The sequence below is a fragment of the Charadrius vociferus genome, unplaced genomic scaffold (genome assembly GCF_000708025.1).
Source record: "Charadrius vociferus isolate BGI_N301 unplaced genomic scaffold, ASM70802v2 scaffold214, whole genome shotgun sequence".
In the NCBI taxonomy this organism is placed as follows: Eukaryota; Metazoa; Chordata; class Aves; order Charadriiformes; family Charadriidae; genus Charadrius; species Charadrius vociferus.
This window is the reverse complement of record NW_009647955.1, coordinates 288,925-301,712: the sequence shown is the minus strand read 5'-3', so window position 1 is coordinate 301,712 and position 12,788 is coordinate 288,925. Positions and strand designations below refer to the sequence as shown.

The 12,788-nt window shown below is 41.2% G+C and overlaps 1 protein-coding gene across 1 annotated transcript in view; it reads right to left on the bottom strand.

The window, feature by feature from the left end:
- Positions 1–364: 364 nt before the first annotated feature.
- Positions 365–12,788, bottom strand: part of ABCC5 (ATP-binding cassette, sub-family C (CFTR/MRP), member 5) — a 47,710-nt gene continuing 35,286 nt past the window's right edge. Inside the window, exons 19-29 of the mRNA XM_009883328.1 lie at positions 12,693–12,788; positions 11,985–12,138; positions 11,716–11,844; positions 10,147–10,333; positions 8,768–8,857; positions 6,238–6,427; positions 5,325–5,484; positions 4,810–4,888; positions 3,833–3,946; positions 2,611–2,775; positions 365–1,898 (exon numbers count right to left, since the gene is read on the bottom strand). The exon at positions 12,693–12,788 is cut by the window's right edge and continues 25 nt beyond it. Coding sequence (XP_009881630.1) covers positions 1,797–1,898; positions 2,611–2,775; positions 3,833–3,946; positions 4,810–4,888; positions 5,325–5,484; positions 6,238–6,427; positions 8,768–8,857; positions 10,147–10,333; positions 11,716–11,844; positions 11,985–12,138; positions 12,693–12,788 — 1,466 coding nt within the window. The 3' untranslated portion in view covers positions 365–1,796. The remainder of the gene's footprint in view (positions 1,899–2,610; positions 2,776–3,832; positions 3,947–4,809; positions 4,889–5,324; positions 5,485–6,237; positions 6,428–8,767; positions 8,858–10,146; positions 10,334–11,715; positions 11,845–11,984; positions 12,139–12,692) is intronic.

Sequence of the window (12,788 nt, the reverse complement as noted above, 5' to 3'; positions counted from 1 at the left end):
TGCAGGTAAAGAAAGCGGAAAAATCTGAGCCTAAGAAGGATCTTCTGTATTCCGTCTGACCTCCCCCCTTGCTACTTGGCTTGAATACTTGCACTATAAATTATTACTTCCTGTACCACTCAATACAAACATACACATATTGCAAGCCACCCCATGGCTGGAGGGCACAAAAATTACCCACTACATTTTTAAAGAAACATTTCCACTCTGAAGGAAGAAAGATCAGGCCATGGTGCACAGAAAAGAAAAAAAAAAGAAGAAAAAAAAAAACAACAAAAAAACAGCCTGCAAAAACCATCCCCCACGGCTCAAAAAGGTGAGAAGTGATTTATGTGCCCAAAACAAACCACTTAAGCCAATAAAATTTACAAAACCCAAAATAGTTTTATTTACTTTTCAGATTTCTGCCTCCATGAGACATTTTGCAAACATGCTAAGGCTACAAAATGTCCAAGTTGACAAAGACATGCAACGCTGACCATTCAGTAAGTCACGGCTATTATAGGAGCGACCGTGCCCACCCGGGCCACAGGTCCCGTAAAACAGGTATGGTGTACAGTGATCATGGCAACGTACTACGCAGGACCTAGTAACCTGAGGTAGGTCTCTTTACAGTAAGAAAACGATGTCCTACACCAGTGTTACATCCTGATCAACAGGAACCTGTTTAAAGTTCCAGAAGACGTGGGGTGGGGGACTGTTTCCTTGACAAGTGTGCAATAAAGAAACAGGAAATATCGATGTTGTTTAACCTTAGTGTAAGTGAGCAGAACAAAGAGTTAGTGTGACCCATGCCAATGAGGAGTGTTAGCAGCTTCAAGATAAAGGAGTCAGTCAGCTGGAGCAACTCTGAAAAGGCTTTCCTGCTAGCATACAGGGTATGACTTGAACCTTATGATTAATTTGTTAGAGATCATTCCATGAACAGTTAGATTTTGGTTGTGTTAGATCAGCGAAGCAGGAAGCTTGGGCTTGCTTGCATTAAAGTAAACCCTGCTGATACAGTAAGAAACACCGTATCAGGACACTGAGAAAATACGAGGCCTTATTGTGACCCAGAAGTGGTTCTCCACTCAGGAGATTACTAAAAACCCTGCTTTGGGAAAGCATCATGGGAAGCAGCAGCCGCTGCCGTGGTGAACATTAGCGATGCTCCAAATAGCTTTGATAAATTACAATGCAATAGAGTTACACCACAGAGCTCTTCTCCCCTGCGCTAGACAACAAAGATGTGACAATAAAGGACACTATTGCAAAGCTTCACTTCCACTCAGACACGCAGAAAATCCAACACTAGGAAAAGACCAACTGTAAAAGACAAAATAGTGCCTGATACAGTCCGATAACAAAGCCAGATCTCTGGTACCGTAAACTGTACAAAAATGATAGAAAAGAATATGCACTGTTATTAATACAGTGCTTATTTTAATATAAAATAAACAGCTTACATTTCCACTGTAAATATAGGCTATATACAGAATTATGTATAGATATAGCTACATGTATAAAGCTTCATTATAGGCCTCTGATACATTTATAACTATGGCTCCCTGAGCCATTTGTAGAGTGCATTTAATAACAAAAAAATTAGTAATATGATTATGGAATAAATACAATAATAAAAACATGAAGAATTCTTCTGACAGTTTTAAAAATCTCTCTGGCTTGACACATTGTGCTAAAAATTAAAAGATGAAAAGGCAATAATCTGCTTGAAGAAGGAGAAGGGAGAAGAGCTGGCCTGCCACAGGCAGAGAGTGTAGCTCTCCAAAATTAAAGTGACTTTGCCCTGAATTTTAGCCCTTGACAGCAACCTTGTTCTCCGCAGCAGCAAACATAGCATAGAAGCGCGAGTTCTCATTGGCCAGAAGGGCTGACGGCGTGTCGAATTCCACTACCTAAAAGCAAACAAGGCAGGTAAAGTATGTCAGTAAAATCCAGCAGAAAATGGACTCCCACCCCTTGGACTTCTGACATAGCAGTGAAGAAGCCAAAACATGGCAGTAATCTTTAGATGAGACAACAGGCGGTGAAAGTATGTGCATTTATGCATAAATGCCGTAACCTGGGACGTTTCAAACTAGCTCAAACACTGGAACTGCCCATCTGGAAGCAATGTCTGGTGACTCTGGCAAGCAGAGGCAGATGCTAGGGGTTTTTGCCTTCTCTACCTTTAAGAGCCTTGCCAAATGTTCTTACATTGATTTAACTGGTTATGGCTCCCCACATGGAAGCCTGAAAAGTGGGTAAAGTATCTCTCATATGCCTGTAAGATAGCACATGGCTTCATGAAAGTAATGGGAAACTGCCACTGAGCCCCAGCAGAGGTGCTTACGTTACTACCCATCTCAGAATTAACCTACAAAGGGAGTTGTAACAAAAGAGAGACTGTTACTCTATGGTACTTTCTTGGAATGTAAAAGAAATTTTGTCCTCTTTGATCTTGTCACAGTCAGGCAATAACTGATTCTGTTGGAGTATTACTAAGGATGTGACTGAACGCAGAGGATTTCCTGCCCTGCAATACTAGCTGTTCCTTCATTTCAGCCTGCATGTATGGCACCACCACACTGCAACAGGAACCACAGCCACACAAGTCTTTCTGCTTACCTGTCCTTGTGTTAGCACCATGATCCGATCACAGCCCAGTACCGTATGCAGGCGATGAGCAATTGTTAACATAGTGCAGTCTGCAAATGCCTCTCTGATAGTCTCCTGAATCAGTAAGTCTGTCTCTGTGTCCATAGCAGCTGTTGCTTCATCCAGTATCAAAATCTGAAAGCAGCACATAATCCTGGCTGTTACCCATAGTAACCCTTCCCCTCTCTGAACGTAAAAATATTTAGAGTGGGCAAAATTACCATGATGTAGAGTTCTCACAACTGGCAATCACTATGGAGCTGGGTCACAAAGGTACTTTCCACAAGCACCCTTTCAGTTTTCTTTATGTAATTGCCTTCAACAACTTTACCCTATGGATCACACTTGCATTTCATGGACACATCCTACAGGCACAAGATGTTTGGCTTCTGACCTCAAGTTTCCACTACTTCCAGTTTTACATTCAGCAGCTAAATCTCAAATACAAATTTTATTGGCAAACTAATCTGACGCATCCTTGGTGGTGACAGTTCCTTCTGGAACGAGTCAATACTGATTAGGCTTACTAGCTTTCTTATGCTGGAAAGAATTACCCTTCCTCTCAGACTCAAACATAAACTGATTTGGAGCAGTGTCTTGTCAAAGCTAAACTAGACTTGGTTTGTGCAGGCACTGCAGAGAGCGCAGTAACGTCTGCTGAGTAGCCTTGGCTTTGAAACAGATACAGAGAGAACCTTAAAACATGGTGTGCAATGTTTAAGAAAAAAGGATGTTAAAATCAGAATCCTAGTCAATCTCAATCCAAATGTCCTTTCTCGCTGTAATTATTATTCGTCTTCCATACCTGCAAAACCCTTAACTTCACTGGCACAGCATGCTCCCAAATTCCACTTGGAGACTACATTTTAAAGGAACACCATGTAGAAGGAAAGTACTTGGCTGACATTTACAAAAAGGTGGAAGAAGGAAAGAATCTGATGCTCACCAGTAACAGGACACTCTGAATAAATTACTAGGCCAGTCTGACACACTATTATTAACACTAGCAAGCAATACCTTTCTGCAGCTGGCTACAGATGCCTTTCTAGTTGTTCTAATCCTACACCATCTGTGGGTTGCAGTAACTGCTGGTGTGATTCTTCTGACAGATATAATGAATCTGGCACAAAAAAGGTTTTCTCAATGCTACCAGTTTGCTATCTCCAGCTATTTCTCTCATCACTATGCTCACCTTGCAACGACGCAGTAGAGCTCTAGCTATGCACAGTAACTGTCTCTCTCCAACTGAAAAGTTTTCCCCATTTTCCATCACTTCTGAGTCAAGTTTCATAGGCAGCTGGGCAACCTGGGTAGGAAAGAAGAGGCAAAAATCTTAGAGCATTGCACAGATTTTTATATCTCTATGGCATGAGACAAACAGTTGCTCCTCCTGCAAATCTGATTTTGCCCGTGTTCCAAAATATCCATCACACTTTGCTGACCATCTCTCCCTCCTTGGGGAAATTAGTAACAAGCAACTAATGCTAAAACAACAACATGACATCAGACTTGCTCAGTCCGGTTGCAATGCTTGTGACTCAGTGACAGCTCCTGAGAACACTGCGAGTTGTTAAGCTAGAAGAACTATATCCTCTCAGTAAGCAACTTTAGAATGACTTAAGTACAGAATATTTCATTTCTAGAAAGAAGTGTACCATGTATAAAATCATATCACCGTGAATATGGATCTCCTGACAAACTTTCTCACCAAGAGTGAACCTAGTCCCTGCAGGAATTACTGCAGCATACATACTATAGCCATGCATAAAGAAGAACTGGAAATGTCACAGTAGTGAGACTTGCTGCGGAGCGCCTCGCAAGGGGCAGATTTTAAGTTCAGTATAAATGTGCATGTGTGACATTTACGCTCACAAACGTAAATGCAGAATGCACAGCTAAGGCATATATAGGAAAATATCACATGAGATACTGCAACACCCTAGGAGTCCCTGTGATGAAGCAACACTCTGCTATGCTATGTACTAAAAAAGTAAACATCCAAAATATGGCACGTTCTCTGAAACTTAAGTCTCATTACTAGAAATAAAGCATAGCCAATAAGGGAAGAAATTACCAAAGTAAAAGCTTTATCTGAAGCTACTAACAGAACACGTAGGTTTGAGAGCCAAAACACAAACATGTATCTTTCATAGGGCACATAATACTTACACACTCCTTCATGTGAGTCCTTTCCAAAGCATCCCAGATTTGTTCCTCACTGTACTGATGGAAAGGATCCAAGTTTGATCTGGAGGGGGAACCAGAAAACATAACTAGAAATTTTATTCAGCAATGAATGGCAAAACAGCAGTGTGCTAATTCATCCAGATGGATGATTCCATCCAGCCTTCCACTGACAGAATTCCCTTGCCAAGGAAATCAGATGCTCCCAGCACACTAGGGTCAGAGTACCCAAAGAACAAAAAGAGTAGAGCTAGAAGACAAAGATACAAAAACTAAACAGAAAGCAAGACTTTCACAGAGGATGATCACATCCAGTTCTGCATTGGGCTAGCTGAAATTATTTAGCTGTGCTTTTGGTTTTGTTTTTGTTTTTTTTTTTCAAAAACAGAGAACATAGGCTGGAATGCCTGAGAACTAAAACCTCACCAGACACCTATTTGAGTTCAAGTATAACCTGGTAGCCTTCTTTTTCCCTCCTGCCTTCTTATAGCCTGACTAACCTCACAGTGCCACTGAATAGCACAGGTTCCTGAGGAATGATTGAGAGTTTGCTGCGAAGATCTGCCAAACCAATGTCATTTATTTTCACACCATCGATTTTAATGCAGCCTCCAGACAGTTCAACCAGACGAAAGAGTGCCATTCCAAGTGAAGACTTCCCTAAAAACGAGACAGGAAAAACAATACTAGTGTTTCTACAGTCATAGCAGCTTTGAGATCAGAAAGCATTTTAAAAGCTGTCCACATGTAAGAAAAGTGTTTTGAAATACCATAAAGTCCTCTCAAACAATACTGGTAAATGCTGGGATTCGGTATTTAAATTTCTAAGCAATTTTAGGGGCAGCTCCTAATCTCTTCTCACAGAAGCCACCCCTGCAGTAGCACCCCGCCCCTGCTACCAAAACCTTGCCATGTAAACCCAATACAGTAATATTAATTGCTTGTTTAGAAACTATATTTTGGAGCTGGTTTAAGTCACCTCACAAACAGGCAGTTTGATTCTTCATATTACAGATTTCTGAGATAGCTTAGAGCCAAACTTGGCTGCAGCATCAGTACAGATAACTTTGAAGAGAGTAAAATAAACTGCAATGAGCATGTTGTAGGTAGCATTCTGTGCTGATAAGTGGCTTGGGGTATTAAACATTACATGAAACATTACAAGTGTACTGGCTCAGGCACAGTGCAATATCCCTCTATGTCAAATGAAAACCTGTTTCATTATTGTTTACAGGGATCCTACTTATGTATGCATATGAACAGCATCCACCACTGACAGACTGCTGGACCACTCCTGTGCAATTCCAGTTTATTCAAACAGAGAAGAGAGAGGAGAACCAATGACTGTCGCATTCTATTCCATCCCCATTCTGTAGAAATAGTAATTTAACTCTGCTTAGTGTTTTTCCTTACCTGATCCTGTCCTTCCCACAATGCCAATTTTTTCCTTCGGTTTGATAGTAAAGGACACTTTTTTAAGTACTAGAGGGAGGTTCTCTCGGTACCGCATCTCTGCATTTTCAAAAACAACTTCACCTTCCTGTGGCCAGTCCAGAGGAGGAGTTTTATTCTTAATTCGAGCAGGAGCTTCCAGGGAAAGTGTCTTTAAAACAAAACCAGAAGTTCAGTTTCCAGTAAACGAAACACTAGAAAGGAAAATTATCAGTTGCAGCTTTCAGCAGTTGTTCTTCCCTGCAGACTTGGCCCATATCAGTTTATGGCAGTTTTATGATGAGCTGTGTGGCTGGAGATGGGCCCAGTGGTTCAGAAGTTTGCTGTGTTACACTGACCACACTGCTATTCCCTTCCTGTTGCCTCAATAATGACATTGGTCCTTCTACACAACAATGTTTTTCATCAATGGAATTCAAAATATATTTTAGGCCTATTCATGAGCACAATTCTTTTGAGTTCTATGACACTCCAAAGACTGGATGCTTCTGGATACAAAATATGATGTATTTCTATGTCTCATCTGCTATGCCATGCCAAGGGCACCTCTGCTGGTTCTGACACAGAAGAGAACATCCATGTGACACATTGTACAAATGCTACCCTCCTCCTTCGCTTCCTCTCTTCTCATTCACTGATGCAGTCAGGTCCCTTCCAGCTTGCTCACTTTTGGTATTTTACTCTGCCCCTTAATAGGTCCCTCATTAATCAGTTCACAGATCAAACAGAAAAGCAGAATCTCTGAAAACCAAACATCAGCTTTTACAGCACGTTTAGAATGAAGCCAAGGTCACTTTCCCATATTTGGCATAACTAGCCTCAGAGAATGGCAGAAATCCTGTTGTGGGATTTATCTCATGTAACTTTAAACACATACAACGTAAGAATCTCCAACTGAACCAGGCCCCGTCAACTCCTTTATAGTCACCACAAAGAAGCTAGCATTTCTGGAGCGTGATTTTTCTCATTCTAATATAAACACTTAGAATAGGTAATAAATTGCCCTCTGGAGATAGCTATTTCCTACACTGACTATAGAGAAATCCCACAGGGACTATGTCAATTGTGGACATCTGCAACATCTAGTTAGAGCCAGATTAATTGTACCCCAAGGGTTTGAGAAAAACAGCAATCTTCTACAATAGTACTCCAGTTCTTTGAGCTTGTGCTCATAACAGCCACCTCGGAGCCTGCACTGAAAGAAGCCAAGCTTAGGAACTGGTAAAACACAGAACCTCCATGGCGTTTCACTGCTCACCCACCCCTTCGCTTTAGATTCAAACTAGTTTTACAGTTTCATAATAAAATGTCTGTCTAGAGATCGAAATAAGAAAAATCACATAAAGTGTTGCTTAATAGTGATATAAAATTATAGGCAGTAACTTAAACAAAAAAAACAACCAACAACACAACTATAACAGTAACTTAAAAAAAAAATCCCAAACAACAACTATAGGTTTTGCCACTGAAGGCCTGACAGTGGTAAACCCATCTCAACCCAGTGAGAGATACCAGGCAGTATTTGGCACACAGTTCTCAGCTTGTGTGGTCACCAAGTCTTCCACACACAGAAATTTTCTACTTAGATGTCACAAGAGGTGACATTTTTGGGGCATTTTTTTTTTTTTAAATCTTCAGTATTAAATCCACAGGCTTAAAGAAGTTTTACAAATATCAACTACTACATAGCCCAGATTTACCAAATATATATATATGTATGTCCCTCCAAAATTGAGAGGGAATGTGTATTATGCATTAAGTAAAAAAGCCTTTCACCTCAAAGACCAGATCCAGGAGAAGGCTTTCTCCTGGCTACACTTTCCCCGTTGACCTACACCCAATTCTACATACACAAATCCTAGTTATGAAGAAAGTGTTACAGATAATCAGAGCAATCAGAGCAGTTTGCTAAGCATTTAGCCTGGCATATTTCTCATGTTTAGCCTAGCACATTTGTCATGTTTGCAATAAGAACAATTCCTTGACTTTTTAAGCATACAGAAATATGTCATATAAGCTAGCTGTGGAAAAAGAGGTAGACTTATTAGGATGAAGCAGAATTACACATAGATAAAGTAACAAACAGTTATCTGTGTTTAAATGAAAGAACTCCATTAGGTTTGGAATGAAGGATGCCGGAACACCATCCTTTTCCTGTAAAATATTGTACTGAATTCCCAGTTACCCCTTTCACACACTCCACTCTTTACTGAGAACGTCAGCAGACATTCAATATCTTTATGTACCGCAAGTGATGCCTGTAAGCTTAGTTACCTACCAGCTCTTGTGCCATTCATCCTGCTTATATACATGCTTCATAAAACAAATTCACTCTGCAGTATTACAATATATGCATCAATGTGTTTACAAGATCAGAAACGTACATTCTGTACTAAGGCAGACTATCGCTGACTTTCTCTTCTCTTATGCCAGCAACATAATAAGCAACAAGAAATTTTACAACAAGCAGTTGAACGTATTCTTGTCCTACCTTGATATAGTGATCAATCCTCTCCACTGAGGTGAAGCGAGCTTCTGTCTCTGAAGCAAGTCTGACTGTAAACTGGAATAACCCTGTTAACTAGAGTGAGGAGAGAAAAAGACAAATTTAGAGAGTTGTGATTTATTATTGAATTAAGAGACGAACCTAATGGATAGTGTGGCCAGGAGGACTAGGGAAGTGATCGTCCCCCTGTACTTCACACTGGTGTGGCCGTACCTCCAATACTGTGTCCAGTTTTGGACCCCTCACTACACAAAAAGACATTGAGGTGCTGGAGCACATCCAAAGAAGAGCAACTAAGCTGGTGAAGGGTCTAGAGCATGAGTCCTGTGAGGAGTGACTCAGGGTACTAGAGTTGTTTAGCCCGCAGAAAAGAAGGCTCAGGGGAGGCTTTATCACTGTCTACAACTACCTGAAAGGAGGCTGTAGCAAGGTGGGGGTCGGTCTCTTCTTCCAAGTAACAAGCAACAGGACAAGAGGAAACAGCCTCAAGTTGTACCAGGGGAGGTTTAGATTGGATATTAGGAAAAATTTCTTTACCAAAAGGGTTGTCAAGCATTGGAACAGGAGTGGTTGAGTCACCACCCCTGGAGGTGTTTGAAAGACATGTAGATGTGGTGCATAAGGACATGGTTTAGTGGTGGACTTGGCAGCATTAGGTTAACAGTTAGACTTGATCTTAAAAGTCTTTTCTAACCTAAATGATTCCATGATGTTTGATACAACTACACTTGTCATTGGGCACCATATAGCTAAGGTGCCCAAGGCAAGTTAATTTTAAAATAACCATAATTTATTAATCACTTGGAAAGCCAGCAGTTTAGAAAGGTTTCCCACAAGCAACAGCTTTAAGTATTAGCCGTCTAAATTTTTCAATTTCACCTTACTACCACCAGGAGGCAGAAAAGGCCAAACAACAGCTCTAATAGCAAGTATTCTGAGCGCTCAAGTCTGTCTAACCATCACAGCTGCAACACTGGATGCTGTGTGCTGTGAAAACATACTGCAGGCAATACATTAAGACATCAGTTTGGCAAATGTCTGATGTATCATCAACCTAATTTCTGAAAGTATCCAGGAAAATTGCAGCATACAAAGAGCCTCAAATGGTTTCTATTTCATCACTGAAAAAAGAGGCAGCTCCCCAAAAAATAGCTTTAAGCACGTAGCTCCTTATAATTTGTAATTTGGCTGCTAGCAAAAGGTCCTGACTCTGAATTGCTTTCCCTCCACTACTAAAAGGGGTAACAGTATCTTCTTCCATTCTAGTGCATTAAAGAAAGTTTTCAGTGGTGTGTTACTTTTACTTACCAGCAATAACTACCTTAAATGAGAAATTAAATATTACAGTACGTGGACATACCCACCTGCACAGCATATGAGATAGCCAGTCCAGCATAGGCGGGAGGAATCTGGCCATGCATTAAGACAATCATAAGGCCAGTGGTTGTGATAAGAGCAATGCTGATAATGTCCAGCCGTACAGCTAGCCAACGCATTGCACAGCTGAACAGGTAAAATGGTGCCTGATTGTCATCTAAGAGCTCCTGATACCTGAAACAAATACAGGAGAGGTTAGTAGACCCCCACGAGCCTGATGCTGTACAAATAGCAGAGCCACTTAAACACCTGTTCCAGTACCAGAATTCAGGGCGGGAAAACTAGTACATCATTGACAGTCTCAAACTAGGCCATGAAAGCAGGGTTTACGAACTTTCCTGAATAATGTCAGATATCTACTTAGCTCAAACTCTCGAAAGTGAAATTACCAAGTTACCGTAAATTATACAGGGGGTGAATAAAAATTCAGGGACATTACACACACTTTCGCCACAACTTCATCTATGCAAGACCTCCCAGAGGATGCCTGATGGCTACAAATTACTCCACAGGTAACGGCAGCAGTGCTTCAGAATATGCACAAAATACGTGCTATTTTATACGCAAGTGTAAAAGTAAAGTTACACTAAGTTTTGACAGCACTGGTGACACTAATTAAAACACATCAATAACCATTTAACTTACAGTCCTGACACTGCAAAGCTGAGAAAGTATATTTAAGGGGAGACACTCGAGCAATTCACAAAGCCAGTAACTATATTTTCTAATCGTGCAACTCGGTTTTACACCAATCACTGTTGCACAGTGTGTGCAGTGCCTTAGTCTCCTAGCGCCAGCAATGCTAAGGGACTGCTATTTGCACCTCTGCAACCTTTCATCTAAGCTGGCGTAGCAGTGCCTTTCCAGAGCTTCTGTAGCTGTTTTCCCTGTGCTCCCACGCTGTTTGTCTCATGACCTTGCACTGCAGCACCCTGATATTGTTATGGCAGGTTCTCACAGGAAGCAACTACCACTCATGTGAGAAGAGTTTCACTTTCCCTCAGTAACATTTCTTTTGCAGATTTTAGTTTATACAAGAGAAAACCAAGCATAGTGCACAACAAGGTTGCTAACAATCACTTAAACACTTGATAAATGCTATCCAATTGTACATGTGCACAGAGACTAACAGCTTATCAATATACACACTGAGGTTTTGTTGGCATGCTCTAACCAATGCTAATGCCATTACAAGGAGAAACAACCAATAAAAAATATTAGCAGGACCTGAGAAAAAGTATATACAACTAGGGAAAAAGTACGGCCAAAACATTGCCCTCACCATTACCATCAACACCTGCTGCACTGCAGAGAACTTCAGAGGAGGACATTCACCTGGGACCCCATCAGCGTTCTTCCCCTTTGGCTACTGGGGAGTTTTCCCTTTCCCTTCTCCTTCTTGTTCCCCCTCATTTTTTCCCCCGGAAAAGTAACGTTCACTCTTAAGAGTCTATGTATGCCATCAGCTGTAGACCCCACTTATAAATCTTTCTGAATGTAAACCTCTTGCACCCAGCTTTGTGCTCCACCGCTCTCAGATGGATATCTAGACTGACCTGTGCAGAAATTCCTGTCCTTTGTGGTAGGCATGGATTGTGGAGAGACCCTGTATGCTAGATGTAATATGAGACAGGAATGGAGACTGCGTGATGTTGTCCAGACGCTTGAGCTCTCGAATAAAGACTCTGGAAGGAAAGATGCACTTTAAGTGACATGTACAACCACCATATCCAACCACTACATTGATGTATATATACTTGAAGAACCCTATGTCCTTAGCAACAGGTCAAAGTATCTCTACTCTTAGAGCAGCTGATGCACTTACCTAGACACAACATGCAGAACCGTGAACAGGACAATGAGGGGCCCCACTGCCACCAGGAACCAGGGGAAAACCCCAGAAATCACCCCCACACAGAAGAACACAAGGATGACATTCTGGATGAACATTTCTGCTTGAAAAGGCAAGCGAACGTCAACTGAAAAAGATGGAAGGAAAAGATGAGGATCTTGAGTACAGAAAGCTAATACAACCTATATAAAGCAATTCAGTCCAGCTGTACATCACCATTGACAAGGACAGTGATTTCTCATGGCTTATTCAAATTAAAAATGTACATTTTCATTAGGGGTGCTTTCATCTTCTGAGATGCTAGTTGTCTTTCCAATTATTCCCATTTGCAGAAATAGCACTGATGCAACTTTGACCTAATTACCACCTTTGCTGTATATCAGCTTCACCCTGATACTCTAGGTTTCCCCTGCATTGACTGCTAAGAGCCCACATGCAGCCTGCAGGTACAAAAGCAGCTGCACATTTTCTTCTTTATAAGTGAACAGACAAACTTGAGATATCAGCTGCCTTCTGGAATCATAACCCAGGTACATCCCACTTCCTGCTTTGTGTATTACAATTACACATTTGGCAATGGATATAGGGTACGATCACTCCAACAGCAAGAGACTGGAGAGTATTAAGGAGTTAATCGGAAGGTCTGAACGTGGGATCTACAGAGCATACAGTGTGAGATACCTTCATCCATGTCTTTGGAAAACCTGTTGAGAATCCGCCCAGTGGGTGTAGTGTCAAAGAACTTCATGGGACTGCGTAGAATCCTTCGGAAGAGAT